Genomic DNA, 22,365 nt, shown 5'->3' with positions numbered 1-22,365 from the left:
CCACCAAACCTCAGAAATACACCTTTCAAAATGGGTTAACACAATTTTGGCCACTAGTAGAAGTTGTTCATTTTAAAGTTAATGTTCTTTATATATGGGATCAGATTATTATTATTTATGTTTCATGATTATATGAGTGTTGGAAGCCGCCCAGAGTAGCTGGGGCAACCCAGCCAGATGGGCAAGGTAGAAATAAAAATTATTATTATTACTACAGTGGTACCTTGATTTAAGAACAGTCCTCTTCTGGAAAAGATTAAGTTTGTAAACCGATGTACCACTGTATCATCATCATCATCATCATCATCATCATGACTGCTGCTCTAGTGAGTGCTGGGAAGACCGCTCCCTCTCCTGCCAACTCCTTCTGGCCGAGGGGGCGGGGCCTGCACTCACCGCCACAGCGTAAGAGGCCTGAGAGAGGCCTCCGGGACACGGCTGCTGCTGCTGCTGCTGCTCTAGTGAGTGCTGGGTGGGCCGCTCCCTCTCCTGCCAACTCCATCCGGCCTAGGGGGCGGGGCCTGCACTTACCACTACAGTTTAGAGGCCTAAGCAGCTGCCTGCAGCAAGGGACAAAATGGTTGTAAATGTTTTAAGCGCTTTTAATTTGCAGCACTTTAAATGGTGGTTGTTGTTTTTTATAATATTATATTATTTCATTATTTTATTTTTGCTTGGGGTGGGATAAGCATTTAGTCAGGGTGGGGAGTAGTTTAATTTGAGCGCTATTGTTTATTGCTTTGGTTTTTTGTTTTTTATTATTATTATTATTATTCTGTTATTATATATTTTGTATTTTGCTTTTTAAGGGGAAGGGTCATGGCTGCCTGGGAGTGGGCCTCAGCCAATAGATTGGCTGGGGCAGGTTCCACAGGGGGGATGTATTGGGACACCCGATCTCAGTGATCACAGGCAGGTGGAGGAGTTATGCTACTCTACGGGTGTTGGTGATCTGACACTAACTAAAAGCGAAACAAAAGAAGTGCCATGGTCAGATCACTTCCTGGTGCAACTGGACTTCTCCGCAACCCTTCCCCTCTGCAGGGAAGTGGGACCGATTCAGATGGTCCGCCCCCACCACTGAATGGATCCAATTGGCTTCCAGAGAGTGGTAGGGGATGTTTTATCCCAAGTTAATGGCCTTTCAGCAGATTCCCTGGTGGCACGCTGGAATGCGGAGTTAACCAGGGCTATGGACTGTCTGGCTCCGAAGCGCCCTCTCCGATTGCATGGAGCCCGGACAGCCCCGTGGTTTTCCCCGGAGCTGAGGGTGATGAAACAATCATTGAGACGGCTAGAGCGCCGGTGGCGGAAAACTCATTGTGAATCAGACCGGACACGGGCTAGAGCTCAACGCCAAGCCTACCAAGTGGCAATGGCGACGGCGAAGAGGGTCTTCTTAATCGCCTCCATTGCATCTGCAGAAAACAGCAGAAGGAGACTTTTTCAGGTGGTTCGTAATCTATCAGAACCACCTGTACCACCGGGGCCTGGTAGGGACCCCAAGATCTCCTGCAATGCTTTTGCAAAGTTTTTTGCAGATAAAGTCGCTCAGATTCAGAAGGAGGTAGACTCCACCGTGGGAGCAGGGCCAGGGCGGGAGAGTGCTAGAGTTCTGTCTGGTCCTGTTACATGGGATCAATTCCAATCTGTTACCTCCGAGGATGTGGACAGGCTGCTTGGACAGGTGAAACCGACCACCTGTCTCCTTGATCCTTGCCCATCCTGGCTTATAAAAGCGAGCCGGGAAGGGCTGGGCGATGGGCTCTGCGGGGTGGTGAATGCTTCCCTCTGTGAGGGAGCCTTCCCAGGCCCGCTGAAAGAGGCGGTCATTAAACCACTTCTTAAAAAACATTTTTAGACCCGGTCAATTTAGCCAACTATCGCCCAGTCTCAAATTAACCATTCTTGGGCAAGGTGATTGAGCGGGTGGTTGCCGAACAACTCCAAGCATGCCTGGAGGAAGCGGACCATTTGGATCCCTTCTAATCGGGATTCAGGCCTCACCATGGGACTGAAACTGCCTTGGTCGCGCTGGTTGATGATCTCCGGCGGGCTAGGGACAAAGGTGAGAGCTGTTTCCTAGTTCTGCTGGATCTCTCAGCGGCCTTTGACACCATCGACCATAACATCCTTCTGGACCGTCTAGAGGGGCTGGGAGCTGGGGGCACTGTCATACAGTGGTTCAGCTCCTTCCTCCTGGGCCGTGTCCAGAAAGTGGTGGGGGGGGGATGAGTGTTCAGACCCCTGAGCTCTCACTTGTGGGGTGCCTCAGGGTTCCATCCTCTCCCCCATGCTTTTTAATATCTATATGAAGCCGCTGGGAGAGATCATCAGGGGGTTTGGGATGGGCGTTCATCAGTATGCAGATGACACCCAGCTCTACCTCTCCTTTAAATCAGAACCAGTGAAGGCGGTGAAGGTCCTGTGTGAGTGCCTGGAGGCGGTTGGAGGATGGATGGCGGCTAACAGATTGAGGTTGAATCCTGACAAGACAGAAGTACTGTTTTGGGGGGACAGGGAGCGGGTTGGTGTGGGGGATTCCCTGGTTTTGAATGGGGTAACTGTGCCCCTGAAGGACCAGGTGCGCAGCCTGGGAGTCATTTTGGACTCACAGCTGTCCATGGAGGCGCAGGTTAACTCTGTGTCCAGGGCAGCTGTCTACCAGCTCCACCTGGTACGCAGGCTAAGACCCTACCTGCCCGCGAACTGTCTCGCCAGAGTGGTGCATGCTCTAGTTATCTCATGCTTGGACTACTGCAACGCGCTCTACGTGGGGCTACCTTTGAAGGTGACCCGGAAACTGCAATTAATCCAGAATGCGGCAGCTAGACTGGTGACTGGGAGTGGCTACTGGGAACACATAACACCAGTTCTGAGAGATCTGCATTGGCTCCCAGTACGTTTCTGAGCACGATTCAAAGTGTTGGTGCTGATCTTTAAAGCCCTAAACAGCCTTGGTCCAGTAAACCTGAAGGAGCGTCTCCACCCCCATCGTTCAGCCCGGACACTGAGATCCAGTGCCGAGGGCCTTCTGGCGGTTCCCTCATTGCGAGAAGTGAGGCTACAGGGAACCAAACAGAGGGCCTTCTTGGTAGTGGCGCCCGCCCTGTGGAACGCCCTCCCATCAGATGTCAAAGAGATAAACAATTACCTGACATTCAGAAGACATCTTAAGGCAGCCCTGTTCAGGGAAGTTTTTAATATGTAATGCTGTACTGTTTTTAACACTTTATTGGGAGCCGCCCAGAGTGGCTGGGGAAACTCAGCCAGATGGGCGGGGTATAAATAATAAATTATTATTATTATTATTATCCAATGTCAGTCGTCTCAGCTGTGTCAGCCACAGCTTCCAAGCATCTGGTCAGTGTGTCCGGGGACAAGTCAGTGTGGCCATCCATCAGCAGATAGAGCTGAGTGTCATCAGCATATTGGTGACAGCCCAGCCCAAAGCTCCAGATAATCTGGGCAAGGGGGCGCATAAAGATGTTAAAAAGCATCAGGGAGAGGATTGCGCCCTGCGGCACTCCACACACCAAGGAGTGGCGCGATGACATTTCCCTCCTAGCGCCACCCTCTGTCCCCGACCAGAGATAAAAGAGCACAGCCAGTTACGGGCTATGCCCTGTATTCCCACATCGGCGAGGCGGTGGTCCAGAAGATCATGATCGACCATGTCAAAGGCTGCTGACAGATCTAAAAGAATCAGCAGCCCCGACCCGCCTTGATCCAGTTGTCTACGGAGATCGTCTGTTAGGGCAACCAGAGCTGTCTCGGTCCCAAAACCAGGACGGAAACCGGACTGAAATGGATCTAAAGCCGATGTTTCCTCCGGAAACCTACCAAGCTGTTCAGGACCCCTCTCTCAATTACCTTACCCACTTCAGAGGGTCTGCCGGACTTACCACAGACTCAGACCACTGCCGTGCCTGACATTCCGCCAACTCCACTCGCAGAGGTTCCACCCACAGCAGCGGATCCAGGGGACTTGGTCTCAACGCCACCTAGGGTCGCACCACAGCTTCAGCAAGAATTGGGTGGCCCCCCGGACTTGGCTACCAGTCCCCGGCGGTCTGGCAGAGTTTCCAAATGCCCAATTTATTTAAAGGACTATGTTGTGGGACATGTATCACTGTTGGTCTAAGTAAGTGAAGTGTAACCGATAATGCTTTTGCACCTAATTGAACCATTACGTGTAGTGCTGTATATAAGGAAAGCATTACGATTGTAACTAACGCCTTATCTCGGTGGGGAGGGGTGTTATGTACTGAAGTTCTCACCCTGGGCCAGCAGGGGGATACTGTAGATAGTTATGCAAATGAAGGATAGAAAGTGACGTTCAGTGATTGGATAGTTTTTGAAAGTTGCTACAGTAACGTTGTACTGGAGCTCTATATAAGCAGGCTGACTGAGCCCTTCAGTTCAGTTCTGTTCTGGCCTCTGAATAAATGTGCTGGTCCAGGGGGGAGGTTACCGTGGGGTGAGGTCTAGGACCTGAGTCGAGGGTCCTCCATGGGCGAAGCGGGGTACACAGCGAGGAGCCGGGCAAGGACAGGAACTCTGGGGGAACCGGACTGGGTGCTGGCCGAAACAGCTCTTCAACGACGTTGCTCCCGCAACCTGGGACCGGGCTGACTGGCCTTTATCTTCTCTGAGGCCAGGGGCGGTCCCAGCCCCTAGGAGACCCGCCTCTCCTGGCCTTAAGGTGAGCACTCCTCCTGGGAGAAGTTCCCTTCGCCTCTCTGCCCTAAGCCTCTGCAGTTCAGGAGAGGCTGAAGGGTTACTGGACCCAGGGGGAGACTCACCTGTAGGCACTGAGTCCTCAACCACCTCTGGAGCCAGAGTGGATTCACCTGGTGCCTGCTCCTGAGGATCCGGCACAGGTGCAGGCGCTTCAGAATCAAGGCCCTGCCCCAGTTCAGCCGGCCCTGGAGGCGGGGACTCCTGTGCAGGATGGGATTCCTCCGGTTCAGCCTCTGAATCGGATTCCCAGGCCATCACAATAAACAAGAGCTGTTTGAAGAATCGCTGTGTCGTCTGATATGTTCACCCACAACTTAACACTGCAGGCCAGATTCACGACCCTGGTGGGCTGGATACGGCCCAGGGAACACAGTGTGAGGACCCCTGGTCTACACTGACTGGCAGCAGCTCCCCAGAGTTTCAGGCAGGGATTTTGTCCAGCCCTTGCAGGAGATGTCAGGGGTTGACCCTGAGACATTCTGCATGCCAAGCAGATGCTCTAGGACTCCCCATATTTCCCTGCACTTTCAACATTATGCTATTAGCAAGCGTGGAGATTCTACCTGCCTCTTTTGAAAGGAGAACGCTCACCTGATCAATTTAATAAATAATAATAATAATAATAATAATAATAATAATAATAATAATATATTTATACCCTGCCGATCTGGCTGGGTTTCCCCAGCCACTCTGGACGGCTTCCAACAAAATATTAAAATACAATAGTCCATCAAATATTAAAAGCTTCCCTAAACATCATAACAACAACCATCCATTTTCAGTCCATTGAATTAGCAATTAAGCCTTTCTGGAAAGGGAAATGGCATACTTTTGTTGCGTGCATAAGCGTGCATAAGAAAGTATTACTCATTTATGATGAGAATGGGATTTATTTATTTTGAACTTCGCTGGGTTCCTCCTTGGCAGCCAGTGTGATTCTTTCAGCAGGGCTAGAACTCAGGATCCGCTGCCTTGAGGGGCACCTAAGAGCAGTTGGGCAGGAGAAAGGTCTCCCTTGGGAGGCGGTGGACTCTCCTTCCTTGGAGGTTTCTCAGCAGAGATCGGACGGCCATCTGCCATGGATGCTTTAGCTGAGATTCCTGCATTGCTGGGGGTTGTAATAATAATTATAGTAATAATTTATTATTTATACCCTGCACATCTGGCTGGGTTTCCCCAGCCACTCTGGGTGGCTTCCATAGAAACCAAAAATACTCTAAAATATCACAGATTAAAAACTTCCCTGAATAGGGCTGCCTTAAGATGTCTTCTGAATGTCAGGTAGTTATTTATTGCTTTGACATCTGATGGGAGGGCGTTCCACAGGGCAGGCGCCACTACCGAGAAGGCCCTCTGCCTGGTTCCCTGTAGCTTTGCTTCTCGCAATGAGGGAACCGCCAGAAGGCCCTCGGCGCTGGACCTCAGCATCCGGGCAGAACGATGGGGGTGGAGACGCTCCTTCAGGTATACTGGGCCGAGGCCGTTTAGGGCTTTAAAGGTCAACACCAGCACTTTGAATTGTGCTCGGAAACGTACTGGGAGCCAATGTAGGTCTTTCAAGACCGGTGTTATGTGGTCTCGGCGGCCGGCAGGTACAGCTGATCTCCCTCCAGCAGATGAAAGGCAAAAGTCAGGCTGTCAGTTCCTCACAAAGGGAGAGCTTCTCCACATCCGAGAGTGCAGAGTGGGGGGCAAGAGGGCAGGTCTGAGTCCCTGCTCTGGTTCTCTCCAATACTCACCCCTGGGGGAGGGATGTGCAACCGCAGCACATCTGCAAAGAGAAGGACATGGGGACAGGTGAGTCCGTCCCTGAGCACCTGGCAAGGCTATTCCAAGATTTTTCTCCTGGATTCCAAGTCCTACGGCAGGGGAGGAGGGACATCCCAAGCCTTGGGGGCTATTCCTGGCCTCCTTCAACCAGAATGTGGCTCGCCAGGCCAGGGGTAGGCAAACGAAGGCCTGGGGGCCGGATGTGGCCCAATCGTCTTCTCAATCCAGCCCACGGACGATTCGGGAATCAGTGTGTTTTTAGATGAGTAGAATGTGTCCTTTTATTTAAAATGCCTCTCTGGGTTATTTGTAGGGTATAGGAATTGGTTCATCCCCCCAGAAAATATATAGTCTGGCCCCCCACATGGTCTGAGGGACGGTGGACTGGCCCACTGCTGAAAAAGGTTGCTGACCCCTGCCCCAGGCTAACAAGATGGTCAATCTCCGGTTCCACTCCACCCTTTTAAAATTAAAATATCAAAACAGATCCCATCTTTCAGAGCATGTAAACCACATGAGTGGAAAGACCGCTGCTCCATGCACAGAAACAGGACTATACTTCCTTCTCTCACCTTTAAAGTAAACCTCTAAGTAACAAAACCGAATTGACCCAAGCCTGCCTTCCTCCGTCAACCTCAACTTCGCTCTTCAAGCCAAAAGGCAACACTTCCCCGTCCCCAGGTGAAAACACCTGGCCTTTCATTGGTAGAGCCGCCACAACACCAGTGGCGTTTCCCTCACGGGGACTGACTGAGCGGGCGGCAAGACGCTTTCAGCCTCAGACACTTGGCGGGTTCTGAAATGGTCATGCAGGCCAGATTCACGATGCTGACGGGCTGGATTCGGCCCGCGGGACATAGTTTGAGGACCCCTGGTCTACACTGACTGGCAGCTCCCCAGAGTTTCAGGCAGGGATTTTGTCCAGCCCTTGCAGGAGATGTCAGGGGTTGACCCTGGGACATTCTGCATGCCAAGCAGATGCACTAGGGCTCCCCATATTTCCCTGCACTTTCAATGCTGTGCTATTAGCAACCGTGGAGATTCCACCTGCCACTTTTGAAAGGAGAACACTCCCCTGATTAATAATAATAATAATAATAATAATAATAATAATTTATATCTCGCCCATCTGGCTGGGTTCCCCAGCCACTCTGGGCGGCTTCCAATCAAACACTAAAATACAATAACCTATTAAACATTAAAAGCTTCCCTAAACAGGGCTGCCTGTTTAGGGAACTAGACAAGCCCCCTCTTGCTTCGGGTTGGACTAGATGACCCTGGGATCCCCTCCTATCTCTCCACTCCTGAATTCTAGGAGGAGCTTCCTTGCCTCCTGCAAAGCCCTTTTCCCTGCAAGCTCTTCCTCTGGTTTCTGGCCAAGGGAGGGAGATGCTCAGAGTCCAGCCAAGAGCCTCACCCCCAAAAGGATATCTGGGCATTGGTGAAGCCGGGGGGGGGGGGCAGCTGGCCCTAAAATGCATAAAAATAATAAAAATCTGAGGTTCTGCCTAGCGAGAGAGGGCTGAGCTGGAGGGACTCGGCATTGCAAGGGTTAAAGGGAACTGAGCTGACTTCCTAGAGAGGACAGGAAGCAAGGGGGGGCTGGTCCTCCAGAGCCAAGGCCCCTCCCTCCCCAGTCCTTTCCTGCAAGGAAGGGGGGGTGTTGCTTTGGTGTCTCTCCTGCAAGGGCCGAATCGCAGCCCCCTCCTGGGATCTGGTGAGTCCATAGCTGTCAACTTTCAGATTTGAAAATAAGGGATCAGCAGCCTTGAAAATAAGGGATCAGCAGCCTGGAAAATAAGGGATCAGCAGCCTGGAAAATAAGGGATCAGCAGCCTCACCTATCTACCAATCCGGGATAGCAGCAGGAAGCAGCGGGAAACGGCGCTGGAATAAGGGAATTTCCCCCCCAAAAAGGGAAGGTTGACAGCTAAGGGTGAGTCTCCTCTCTCTACCCCCAGAGGGTGCAGTGGGGAGACGGTGGGGGTCCCAGGGCTGCAGCAGGAGAGGGGGCCTGGGAGGCCTGATCTGCTCCTGCAGGAGGGGGGACCCCAAATCAGGGAGGAGAGGGTCCTGCCAGGGAGGGGCCAGGTCTGCCACGCTCTCCTTCCTGCAGATCAGAGGATCCCTGACTCCCACGAAATCTCCCTTTTTAAAACAAAGAAGTCCCTGGGACTTTGACTCTGTGTGACATCGCTCAGCCTCATTGCACAACAGAGGAAACATGTGCAAATGGTTTTGCTAAGCTGGAGGAGGAGGTGGACTAGCCCCCCCCCCCCAAATAAAGAACAACGGGGAGGAAGGAAGGAAAAGTAGGAAAGAGAGACCAGGAATAAAGAGAGGGATCCCAGGCCATAGTCTGGCTGCTGCATTGCAAACCAGTTTGTGTTAAGCTATCTAACAGAACAACAAAAAAATCAAAAAATCAAGGGAGATGTCTTTGGCCCCGCCCACTTGGCCCTCTGGGGGTTGGCCAGATACATTCCTGGCCCTCAGAAGAGAGAAAAAGAGACCTCACCCCACGAATCTGTCTGGACAGCGGCAGAGTTTGCAGAAAAGGAGACAGAAGCAGGGAGTGGAGGTGGGGTGAGGGTGGGGGTGGGGGTGAGGAGCAACTCCTGAGGACCCCTGAATGAGGACCCTCACTAGAGCCAAGCATCCATTTTCCACAAGATACAAATGACTCCATTGTCAGTCACTTCTGACTTCAGGCATTATCTAGAAGGCAGCAGAAACCAGGTTGATTAATCTCACAGAAATCCCTTCAGTTGCCTCCACATTCTGCAATGCTTGAAGGCTAGAGACTTATTTCTTCTCCTCCTGCTGCTCTTTCTTTTCAAAAAGATATTTCATGGTCTGGGATGCGGTAAAGTCCAGCCCTGGTTCCCAGCAAGACTCATCCATGCTTGCTCGGGGAACCATTTTTTCCCCTGTCATACAAATTCTGTAACAGAACAATGTATTTGCTTTGTAGGATTTGCTAGAGCTTCTCATTTAGACGGACAGAACTTGGCAGAAGACCAAAGGGTTCCTTCTGATCTCTCAGAGGCTTCCTGAGAGCACAGATGGATGTGCGAGACTCAGCTGGCCCTGGAAGAGGCCATGCCAACGAAACTGGGAGCAGTGGGGGGTTATGGGAAAACACTGTGCAGAAGATCCTGGGTGAGGAGGACACCCTCTGCTCAGAGGTGCAGAGCCAGCAGTTGAGGCAGTTCTGCTGCCAGGAGGCCAAAGGACCCCGAGAGGTTTGCAGCCGACTCCACCACCTTGACCATCAGTGGCTGAAGCCAGAAAGGCACACGAAAGCTGAGATGCTGGACCTGGTGATCTTGGAGCAGTTCCTGGCTGTCCTTCCCCTGGAGATGGAGAGCTGGGTGAGGGACTGTGGAGCGGAGACCAGTTCCCAGGTGGTGGCCCTGGCCGAAGGTTTCCTCCTGAGTCAGGCAGAGGAGAGAAAGCAGGTGAGAGAGGCTTTCCTCTGGATACTCCCAAGGGGCTCCAAACAGGATGGAGAACATCCCATAATGGTCTGCTGATGGCCCATCCTTTTTCTGGGAAAGCATCCATGGAATGAGATCTCACACCCTTCAAGTCTTTGTCATTCTCTTTCTAGTATTTCTCCCCATTCTCTGTTTTGAATCCTTGTTTCTTTCTCAGGGAAAGGATCTCTTTGCAGAAATGGACCTGGATTCCTGTGAGGCAGAGAGGCCTCCGTTGGACACCAGAGAGAGGCCACTGGGTAAGGAGGAAGGTGGTTTTTCTCCACTGGTCTCATTCTCTTGGTTTCCCAACTCATCTGAGGGTTCTTTTCATCTTGTTTTGGTGGGAGACCGTTGGGAACAAGGGTCCAGAGGAGGGGAGATGTATTTCTGCACAAACAAACATATGAAATGGGCACAAACGTCTATAAATGCTCTCAGCAGGTAAGGATTTCTAAAGGCCCATCTGCAGTTAGAGATGCCCTGTTTCACCTGTCAGAGAAGCAGGCACTCCTGGCGTCCTGCTTACCTTTTTTCTCTTACAGGTGGCAGAAGGATGCCAGCAAGACCTCCTGATCCGCCTTTTCATGGGGGCAGAAGGGAAGCAGCGGCTGTGGAACCAGATCAGGTCAGGGGAAGCTGCCTTGTGGGGACAGAGGCCGAGGAATGGAGCAATGTCATGGACTGGTGGGGCACAGAGGAATGGTGGGAGGAAGCAACCGGGGAACCAGGAAGGGATGATGGCTGAGAGCCGAAGGAGTGGAGGTGGAGGAAGGATGAGCGGTCAGAGGGAGAAGAGCGAGAAGTCTGTGAAGAGGAGGTGTCAGAAGCTGAAGGGGAAACAGAGCTTAGTGAGCTGGGAGACTCTGTGGCAGAATGCAGTGCAGAATCAGAGGCAGAAGAGGAAGGAGGCGAGTGGGAGAGGAAGGTTGAGAGGCAGAGGTGAGTCAGGAGAAGGAGGAGCCACCGGTGGCTCCCTCTCCTTTTGCCAGAAGTCACCCTCCCTGCTTGTCTCTCAGAGCCAGGAGACCCCTTGCAATGCAGGAATCTCTGCTAGATCATCCAAGACAGATGCCCATCCAAAAGAGGCTTATTTCATTTCTAGATTGATCACTGAATGCAAAAATAGTTTTCTAAGCAGTGGACAAATGAGAACAAATAGCGGCCTGGATTCACCTAACCAGCCCCATCGGCTGCAAAATGGGGCCTGCCTCCACTTCCTCCCCTTCTCCATGCCCCCACGAACCCCTCGAATTTGGCTCTAGTTCTTAGGAGGGAACAGCTCAGGAGGAGAGGAGAAAGTGGATCCTTCCATTGGGGAAACTGGAATGCCTGCCAAGCAGAATGACTTGAATAACACAAGGTGGAGTACAACCTATTTGCACAAAAACGAATACCCATAATTTAAACTTAGAATAAAATAAGCATCCATAAATAAAATGTGCAGCAAAGCAATCCTATTGAAACAACTCTCCTGCGTGAGTGCCCGAGGGCCCTGCTCCTGCCACTCACCACCTGGCCCAGGGCGGGGCCTGAAGCCTCATAAGGACAGTTGTTGCTGCTCCTGCTGGCCAGGAGGACTCGGAGCGGCGCAATGTTCTTTTTAAAATTTTCTTTTTTCCCTTTTGATTACTTTTTTTGTGGGGGGTGGGATGGATGTTTGGTTGGGTTTGGGAATTTGTTTGATTTTAATGTGTTTGTAATTTTTACAGTTTTTTGTTTGTATTGTTCTTTCTTTTTTTTAAGGGTTTTATTTTGTTCTTAAGGGGAGGGGTCAGGGCTGCTGGGGAGTGGGTCCCAGCCCACAAAATAGCTGGGGCATGTTCCATGGGGGGGATGCACTGGGACAACCGATCTCAGTGATCACGGGTAGGAGGAGGAGTTACGCTAAGACCAGACCACGTCATTACAGAGGAGGCAGGTTTAGTCGTTGTTGGAGGACTATCCCTGCCTCCGGGTCTGGTCCTGACTGGACGGATACTAGAATCAGCAAGGGATACCCACATGACCTGAAGGTGCTGCTCTGCAATGCCAGGTCAATGATTCATAAAACCACTGCCATCCATGACTTGATCATGGATGGAGGACTTGACCTGGCATGTGTAACAGAGACTTGGTTGGATGAAGCAGATGGGCCTGTCCTTGCCGCTGCTTGTCCACCAGGTTTCTCTTACGCACAGCAACCCAGGTCTTGTTGGCGAGGAGGGGGGGTTGCAGTGCCATGGTCGGATCACTTCCTAGTGCAACTGGACTTCTCCGCGACCCTTCCCCTCCGCATGGAGGTGGGACCGATTCAGATGGTCCGCCCCCGCCACTTAATGGCTCCAAATGGTTTCCAGAGAGTGGTAGGGGATGCTTTATCCCATGTTGATGGCCTTTCAGCTGATTCCCTGGTGGCCTGCTGGAATGTGGAGTTAACCAGGGCTATTGACTGTTTGGCTCCGAAGCGCCCTCTTCGATTGCATGGAGCCCGGACAGCCCTGTGGTTTTCCATGGATTTGAGGGAAATGAAACAATCGCTGAGACGGCTAGAGCGCCGGTGACGGATAACTCATTCTGAAGCTGACCAGACACGGGTTAGAGCTCTATGTCGAGCCTACCAAGTGGCGGTAGCGACGGCAAAGAAGACTTTCTTCGCCGCCTCTATTGCATCTGCAATAGACTGGTGACTGGGAGCTGCCGCTGAGACCATATAACACCGGTCTTGAAAGACCTACACTGGCTCCCAGAACGTTTCTGAGCACAATTCAAAGTGTTTCTGCTGACCTTGAAAGCCCTAAACGGCCTCAGTCCAGTATACCTGAAGGAGCGTTTCCACCTCCATCGTTATTCCCAGACAGTGAGATCCAGTGCTGAGGGCCTTCTGGCGGTTCCCTCGCTGCGAGAAGCGAAGTTACAGGGAAGCAGGCAGAGGGCCTTCTCGGTAGTGGCACCCGCCCTGTGGAACACCCTCCCACCAGATGTCAAAGAGAAAAATAAATACCAAACTTTTAGAAGACATCTAAAGGCAGCCCTGTTTAGGGACAATATTAATGTTTAGGAGATTATTGTATTTTAGAGTTTTTTGGAAGCCGCCCAGAGTGGCTGGTAAAACCCAGCCAGATGGGCGGGGTATAAATAATATATTATTATTATTATTATTATTATTATTATTATTATTATTATTAACAGGAAGGAAACAACAGAGCATTGTGTAGCAGATCATATTTCTGCTGTCTCAGAGGAGGACATTTCCTTTTTTCTTTTAGGGTCCAGTGTGCTTTGAAGATGTCGCTGTTCGTTTCACGGACGAGGAGTGGGCGTTGCTGGATCCTGACCAGAGAGCTCTGCATAAGGACGTCATGGAGGAGAATTGTGGGACATTGGCCTCTCTTGGTAAGGCTCCCTGTGGGATCGTCCTATCTGCCTGGAAATTCAAAAAATACGTCTATGGACCAACCTCATATATTTTCACAGAGTTCAACAGCGCCCCCTATAACACCTGGGAACCTAACACCCCCACAATAAACAGTAACTTACAGTTTTTTCTTTGAACAATCTTCTTCCAAATATTTCTTTTTCTACCACGATTGGGCTGGTGTGAACTTCCCAGGCCATCTTCAGTGTCAGCTTCAACCTTCCACAATTTTGACCACTGCTATATATCAGACAAAACAACATTCAACTACTCTTCAGAATCTAATAATAAATTTGTTGGTAAAATGACAAACAACACAGGTAATGAACACACACTCAACTCGTTTCATTTCTTCTCCATTTCTTCCTGAGGCTCTAATCCCTTTTTGTCTCCATTGCAGATTCTGATGAATTGGAAATTGAGAGCAAAAGTGACCACGATAAAATCCCCAGGGAGGAGAAGCCACGTAAAAATTTGGAGTGTGGAGAAAGCTGCAGTCAGAGCTCCCATTCCACTTCCCATCAACAAAATCTCATTGGAAAAAAACTCTATCAGTGCATGGAATGTGGAAAAAGCTTCAGGAAGAGCTCCGATCTCACTTCCCATCAAAGAATTCATACAGGGGAGAAACCCTATAAGTGCGTGGAATGTGGAAAGAGCTTCAGGAATAGCTCCCATCTCACTTCCCATCAAAGAATTCATACAGGGGAAAAACCCTATCAGTGTGTGGAATGTGGAAAGAGCTTCACAGATAGTTCCTCTCTCATTTCCCATAAAAGAATTCATACAGGGGAGAAACCCTATCAGTGTGTGGAATGTGGAAAGAGCTTCAGTCAGAGCTCCTCTCTCACTTTCCATCAAAGAATTCATACAGGGGAGAAACCCTATCAGTGTGTGGAATGTGGAAAGAACTTCAGGAAGAGTTCCAATCTCACTAAGCATCAGAGAATTCATACAGGGGAGAAACCCTATCAGTGCGTCAAATGTGGAAAGAGCTTCACTGAAAGCTCCTCTCTCACTTCCCATCAAAGAATTCATACAGGGGAGAAACCCTATCAGTGTGTGGAATGTGGAAAGAGCTTCACTCACAATCACAGTCTCACTTTCCATCAAACAATTCATACAGGGGAGAAACCCTATCAGTGCATGGAATGTGGAAAGAGCTTCAGGAAGAGCTCCTCTCTTACTTCCCATCAAAGAATTCATACAGGGGAGAAACCCTATCAGTGTGTGGTATGTGGAAAGAGCTTCACTCACAACCACAGTCTCACTTTCCATCAAACAATTCATACAGGGGAGAAACCCTATCAGTGCATGGAATGTGGAAAGAACTTCAGGAAGAGCTCCTCCCTTACTTCCCATCAAAGAATTCATACAGGGGAAAAACCCTATCAGTGTGCGGAATGTGGAAAGAGCTTCACATGTAGCTCCTCTCTCACTTCCCATCAGAGAATTCATACAGGGGAGAAACCCTATCAGTGTGTGGAATGTGGAAAGAGCTTCACATGTAGCTCCTCTCTCACTTCCCATCACAGAATTCATACAGGGAAGAAACCCTATCAGTGCGTGGAATGTGGAAAGAGCTTCAGTCAGAACCAAAATCTCACTTCCCATCAAAGAATTCATACAGGGGAGAAACCCTATCAGTGTGTGGAATGTGGAAAGAGCTTCAGTCAGAGTGCCAATCTTACTTCCCATCAAAGAATCCATACAATGGTCAGAAAAACCATTATACAGCTTTAGGAGCCAGGCAAATCCGCACCTTTTTAACCAGGCTTTTGGCTAGTTCACATCTAATGCGCTTTTAATATGTGGTGTTTTTTTATCTTTTTTTATGTTGTAACCATCCTGAGACCTGTGGGTGTAGGGAATAGGTGCCAACTCTTAAACGCCTAGGGGTCTTTGCCCCACCCCCAATAAAATATTTGAGGAGGCCACCCCCCCCAGTTTTTGGTGTGTTTTTTTCAAACACAACCTTTTATTCTTCTGCAGCTTGCCATACAATTTCTCTTTCAATTTACCCTCTTTCTTAAAAAAAAAAAAAAAAAAAAACGCAGAAAGGTCATGAGGAAAACAAAATACAAGAAGATACAAACATGGACAGGTCCCATCTTTGCGGGTAAAATAGAAAAGTTGCTTTGAAGGAGGCTTTCCCAAACTTGGGTCCCCAGCAGCTCCTGGACTACAGTTCTCATCATCCCTCCCCATTGGTCCTGCTAGCTAGGGATGATGGGAGTTGTAGTCCAAAACCAGCTGGAGACCCAAGTTTGCTTTAAAGGGAAAGTAGGCTGGCCCTGTGACACCCTCTGCTGGCCAAAAGCACTGCCCCAGAATCTGAACCACCCCCAGTACTGCTAATTGGAATTAATAGAGCGCAAAACTGAAGTTTGATCGGCACTTCAACCTCTAGTCAGCTTCTAGGTGCTTTCTGCACCACCTAGAGTACCCACAGAATTGTGGCTTCTACTGACAACACACATAGGAGAACAAATGAAAGACAAACACAAGGGGCAGGAAAAACCTGGAAAGGGCCATACCAAATGGACATCCGGTGTGAAGAGGTCCCTTTCCCCACTGCTGAACAATGCCACAGGTAGAGGAGATGGAATGCTAGATGTGTCTCTGGGGCAAGGGGAGCTGCTGGGAAATTGAACTACGGGCTCAAAATATTACTTTTTTAAAAAGTTGCTTCCATTATAGGCATTGCCATTCTAATGACATGCATGCTGTGAAACACAAGAGCAGTCAAGTACAACATTCCTAGAGTGAACATGTTTACACATGGGGAGGGATGTTTGTCCAGCCAGCAGGTAAATTTCCTGTTTCCTTCTGGGCTGAGACAGACTTCCTCTGCATGTAACTAGAGGTGGGTGTGGCCTCACCTGTGCAGGTAATGACAAAAGCACAGGGCAGGGCAGCCATCTCTCTCTTTCGCCACATGCATCGAAGACACAACATCTACTAAGCCAGAGATGCCCTCTTGGCTTCCAGCCAAGAGAGTAAAAAGGGACTGTCTTCTTAAGAGATAGACTCCAAGTGTATGTTACTTCATTAAGCTAAGCCTGCCTTCTGGGATCTGATTGTGAACAGAATGTGAGTAAACTCTTTTTATATTTTTGTAAAAGACTGTGTCGTCTCTTCTATTTTATGAGGGAATAAGGGGAAAATACCAGAACAGTTATTATAGAGGCTTTAGCGAGCCTGAGCAAACGCAGACGCTGCAAATTTAAAATAAAAGGGAATGTTACTCTGCTGATATTGTGGAAGTTGTTAACACAGGTTGGATAAGGATATACTCAGCCAATATATCCTTTCCTGCATCCCTGAACATTCCCACACATGCATCATATGATGGATTGTGCAAGGCAGGACTTACCTGGCCCTCCACCAATATTTTATCCAAGTCAGCACCACTGGGTCATGTGGTTTCCAAATTAAAGATATAAATCTCCTTCCTTTGCACAAGTTCCAGCTTGTCAATATCCTCATTTATGCTTTTTAAAATTTATTTGCCCTTCATCTGAAGTTTTTACAATATAAACATACAGGATGAAAGCATGGCTTTCTCAAAAACAAGACAAGCTAGAGAAATCTCCTTTTCTTCTTTTCTTTTCTTGGATGGATTAAAAACTTTGTTGATCAGTGGACTGTTGTGGAAATAGTGCATCTCGATTTCAGTAAGGCTTTTGACAGAGTCCTCTGTGATATTTATGTGAGGAAGCTGGTAAAATGTGGGCTGAATGAGGTAACTGTTAGGTGGATTTGACTGACCGAACCCAAAGAGGACTCCTTCATGGTTCCTCCTCATCCTGGGGAAAAGTGACAAGAGGGGTGCTGCAGGGTTCTGTCCTGGGCCCGTTGTTGTTCAACGTCTTTATAAATGACATGGATGAAGGAACTGAGGGGATGCTCCTCACATTTGCAGACGAGACCAAACGGATCATAATGGCATTCTCTCTCTTCTTCAGCAACAGACAGGGAGACAAAGAACAGTGCAAAAGCACAGCAGAGCGGAAGAGATAAGGCTGACTTCTGTTCTTACACTTTCCAAGCCTAGGAAAATAAACAGGGGCATGTGACATACTAGCAACAGGGTGCTCCCCCACACGCAGGGGAGAGGAGGAGGACCCCGAGCCATGCATGAAAGCCCTTATATAGACATTTTTAATTGCCCGCCCTGGAGTCCAAGACCACCCCCAGATACATCATACCCACATCACAGAAAAGGCTGTCAGCCCCCTCCCTGTCATAGACTTTGGAAAGAGATAGCTGTGGCCACTCTGGTGGCTTTTGTTGTTGTTGCTGCAGGTAATAAATAGTCTTGTGGTCACGAGGAATTGGGCAGAGGGTTTTCCATCATTTGGTCTGCGTTGACATCTGTAGAAGGGATATCCTGTAAGCGGGAGGGTGGGGCAGGACTGTTGGGACTTAAAGAGACAGTTATAAAGGGAAGAGATAAAAGCCAAAAGGGGGAGAATCTCCTTCAGTTTTCTTGGGAAGCTGCAAACAATAAAAATCTTGGCGAGTTAAGCATTTTATTCATTTCAATACTATTATCCCATTTCCATATAATTACTACTGTTATTATATGATAAAATTACAAAAAAGTAAAAATATAAAAGGAAAACAAAAGTAAAAAAGAAAGATTACCAGTTAAACAATTTTTTCCAGATAAAAAATAAATGGACTTGACAGAACAACAGTGGATTTTTTTAAAAAAAATATTAAATAATACAAAGATATCAAAACCACACAGATTGTTACTGGACTGGAACCTTAAGGACTAGGAGGTGAAGGAGGTGATGGTGAAATGGACACACGATTGTGGATATCCAATGAAGATGAAAAATGAGGGAAATTATGGGAAAAGTCTTAAAATTCACCACATGCTATTTGATTTTTAGATGGTACCTGACCCCATCCAAATCAGTCAAAATAAATAAATATCAGCAATAAGTGTTGGAGATGCAGACAAAATGAGGGAACCTTATTCCACATGTGGTGGACATGTCCCCAAAGGGAAAATAAAATAAAATAAATGCTATTTATTTTAAAGAAAACCAAAGCCTTCCTATTTGATATTCTAATGATAAGCATACCAAATGAAAATAAAAGAGAGTTTCAACCATATAATAAGAAAGTCACTCTTTGCTGTATGGGAAAAATATAAAGATCTGATGGAGACTTCCGGGGTCGGTGCCATCGGTAATGGCGGATTCCCTCTAACTCTGAGGGAATTAGCTCTGCTGGAATTGGGTCTTGCCGCTACAGTGAAGCGGGGACCCCTTCAGAAACCACAGGCGGGTGAAGCCTGTGATCGTGGGACTCGGCGGGCACCTTCAGCGCCCCCCCCAATCTGCAAGGGAACCCGATTACGGGCTCCGGAGCGAGTGGGGTGAGCGGCGCGGTGCTGAGAGTCAACTGCTTCTTCCGTGGAGCGAAGCCGCACAGCTGTTACCGGAGACCGCTGACTCTTTTCCTGGGACAATTTGGCTATCAAAACAACTACCCGTGAGTAGGTTATATCCGAAAATAAGGGACAAAAGTTCAATTTGGCACCGAAGCGGGAAGGCTTAAACAGGAAGTCCGCCTTCTGTTTCTTGTAAACAGATCAAAGCAAAGAAGTTGTAAGCTAAGACCTGGAAAGTCGATTAGAAAGGACTATAATCCTAACATCTAAACAAGAGATCTCCCCCCCCTTGGTCGCAGGAGAGGAGGGGGGAAAGGCTGAACTATATCTTTTCCTGCAAAAAGAGAGGAAAAGAAACAAAAGTCCACCGCTTAAAGCCTGGGAACGGACTGCCAATAGACAAAAGACTCCCGTATTGTGAAACATGCTACACAGGAACAGTGTACTTTCTGACAGCTAACTCTGCAAAAGAGATACATTATTTCTGACTGGTTTCTCCAGATTTTAAGGTAACTGAAAATTAACTGAAATTGAAACTGTTGCTTATCTTTGTTAAACGGGGGACTAAAAAGAGTTATTTTTCAATGCAACAAGTATTGACTGTTACTGTGTCCCCCTAGAGGAAACCTGAAAGTGTAACAACAGGGCCAGGGTAATTTTCCACTTCAAAACAAACTCTGGCCGTGGGATCGACCTTGGGCTTCAGTTAGAGTGTTATGGCAGATGGGAAAGAAAAAATAGACCTGCTTCAAGAAAAAATAACGAGGTCTGGTAAATCCTGGCAGCAGCGAAGAGCATCAGCATCTGGCCCCTCTGTAACATCAGGGGCAGTATCTGCTCAACCCAAGTCAAAAGGAATGGCATCTGAAGATGTTTTAGCTCTGGTATTAGGTAAAATCAATGAATCTTTGGAGAAATTAAGCAAACAACTAGCTGAAGCATCAACTAAAATTGATCAAAATACTACAAGCATTAATAACTTGGGACAGAAGGTGAACACTAATACAGAAACCATCGAGAAATTGCTACAGGAATCTACTTTGATCCGAAAGACAGCTGAAGAAGCAAAGGAAAAAGCAGTTGCTGTAGAGGAGAAGATACCACCGATATGTAGGCAACTTGAGGACCATAGGTTGATGCTGTCTATGATTGAATTGAAGGAAAAACAAACGAACTTGAGGATCAGGGCCGTACCTGAACTTGAGAAAGACAACCTGACTGACTTTCTTATGCAGGAATTTGCAGACTTTTGGAACCTAGATCCAGAGAACAAAGACTTTAAGATAGTGAGTGCTTTCAGGCTTGGAAGGGGGGGGGGGAAAGAACAGGGTGAGAGACTGTCTGATCACCCTCCGAACAAAAGAGGAGAGAGACAAAATCCTGAGTCTGCACTTTCAGAAGACTTTGGAAATACATCAGTCAAGAGTGGAGATATTTAAAGACATCCCAAAATACCTTCTGGACCTTAGGTCCAACTATGGAGATTTGGTTGCCCTGTTGAGAAGTAACAGAATTGTTTTCAGGTGGGAATTTCCCCAAGGCCTATCCTTTAGCTTTAAAGGAAGAAAGATAAAAATAAGATCAGTATACGACAAAGAAAGATTTTTGAAAGATCACGGAGAAGATTTGCAGAAAGAAACAGGAGAAGAGCTAAGAGCACTAAAAAGAGGAATATTGGACATAGCAACACTACCTTTTGGACTAGACAACTCAGAGAAAGTGACACCAGCGACAGAACAAGAACAAACACTGGGCGCAGTTGGAGGAAAAGCAAAGTAACTACATCATGGCTCTGCAACTATTAAGCTGGAATATTAATGGTTTTAACTCCCCGCAGAAGAGGAATTTCCCCCCCCCCCCATATATTAAAAAAGGAACAATTGGACTTGATTTGTCTACAGGAGACACATGTGATAAGGCTACACAGGAAAGTACTGATTAATAAAAGATTAGGCCAAGAGTTTATTTCATCGGACAAGGTTAAAAAAAGAGGAGTAGTGATTTATGCAAAGGAGAGTCTATCACCGAAATTTATCTTTAAAGATGATCAAGGAAGATTCGTGGCAATTGAAATTCAAACACAAGGAGAGAAATTTCTGATAGTAGGAGTTTATGCACCAAATGAGGGGAAATCTGAATTCTTTAAAAAGTTGCATGAGAACTTGATGGACTATCTGGACTATAATGTTATTTTGATGGGGGATATGAATGGAGTGGTATCCACAAATATGGACAAGGCACAAAGACAGGTAGTCACCAAGGATGGTAGACTACCGAAAACCTTTTTTGAGATGACTGACAATTTGGACTTAGTTGATATCTGGAGAACAAAGAACCCCTTGGGTAGAGAGGGAACCTTCTTCTCTGAAGCCAAAATGACATGGACAAGAATTGACCAAATTTGGATAACTAGAGGCCTGGCTCCAAAGATCAGAAAAGTGGAAATTTGCCCTAAAACTTGCTCCAACCATAATGCTGTGAAAATGGAGATGAAAATAACACCAATTGGCTCCTTCAGATGGAGGATGAATGACACCTTGTTCAGAGATGAAGAAGTGACTAAGAAGGCCCAAAAAACTCTGAGAGACTATTTTGAGATAAATATGAATACTACGGTTGAAAAAAGAGTAATCTGGGACACAAGCAAAGCGATTATGAGAGGGTTTCTGATTCAACAGAATGCAATAAAGAAGAGGGCTCAAAATGAGAAAAAAGATAAAATTTTGGAGAAAATAAAGGAAGGTGAGAAGAAATTGAGAGCGAAACCAAAGTCACAAGAGATTCTGAGAGAAATAAAGCTACATCAAGTTCAATATATGAAAATGATGAACCAAGAAATTGAGTGGAAAATTAAACAGATGAGACAAAAGTCATTTGAATCAGCTAATAAATGTGGGAAATTGCTAGCTTGGCAAACGAAAAAAAGACAAAAACTTAATACTATTACAAATTTGGAAGTGGAAGGAAAGAATATACAGAATCCAGTGGAGATTAGAAAATGTTTCCAGAGATACTTTAAACAACTATATACACATGGGCCACAGAAAGAGATTGATATAGATCAATTTTTGAAAATAAATGGACTACAAAAAATATCTCAAGAAAACAAATTAATGTTGAACTACAAAATAACGGAACAGGAGGTAGAAGGTGCCATTCAGAACATGCAACTGGGTAAATCTCCAGGGCCGGACGGCTTAACTTCAAAATATTATAGATCCTTGAAAGATTGGTTAATACAACCACTAAAGGACGTTTGTAATGGAATTTTGGAGGGGAAAAAAGCACCAGAGTCGTGGAAGAAAGCTTATATTACACTTATACCGAAAACAGAGACTGAGAAGACACAACTTAAGAACTACCACCCCATATCTCTGCTTAATGTGGATTATAAATTTTTTGCAGATATTTTGGCTAAAAGATGAAAAAAAGTACTAGTGGAAGAGATACATAAAGACCAAGCAGGCTTCCTCCCGGGCAGACACTTGTCTGACAATACGAGAAATATAATTAATATCTTAGAAAAAATTACAAGTGAACATTAATACTAAAGCAGTTTTGATATT

General features: G+C 47.4%; 3 protein-coding genes across 3 annotated transcripts in view; 2 read left to right on the top strand and 1 right to left on the bottom strand.

The window, feature by feature from the left end:
- LOC310760729 (zinc finger protein with KRAB and SCAN domains 3-like) overlaps positions 1-22,365 on the bottom strand; it is a 97,432-nt gene that overhangs the window by 3,173 nt on the left and 71,894 nt on the right. The window lies entirely within an intron of this gene.
- Positions 8,049-16,513, top strand: LOC310760748 (uncharacterized protein). Its single transcript, XM_083609878.1, has 6 exons — positions 8,049-8,230; positions 9,488-9,974; positions 10,171-10,252; positions 10,538-10,620; positions 13,241-13,367; positions 13,790-16,513. The coding sequence occupies exons 2-6, from the start codon at positions 9,579-9,581 to the stop codon at positions 15,130-15,132; spliced, it is 2,031 nt and encodes a 676-aa protein (XP_083466004.1). The 5' UTR covers positions 8,049-8,230; positions 9,488-9,578; the 3' UTR covers positions 15,133-16,513.
- The window catches only part of LOC310760701 (uncharacterized protein), a 174,342-nt gene continuing 160,298 nt past the window's right edge, over positions 8,322-22,365 (top strand). The window contains exon 1 of the mRNA XM_083609699.1: positions 8,322-8,449. The gene's annotated coding sequence lies outside the window, so the exon portion shown is untranslated. The remainder of the gene's footprint in view (positions 8,450-22,365) is intronic.

This window comes from Podarcis filfolensis (assembly GCF_964270895.1).
Source record: "Podarcis filfolensis genome assembly, chromosome: 4".
NCBI classification, from domain to species: Eukaryota; Metazoa; Chordata; class Lepidosauria; order Squamata; family Lacertidae; genus Podarcis; species Podarcis filfolensis.
This window is presented reverse-complemented; position numbering and strand designations above follow the sequence as displayed.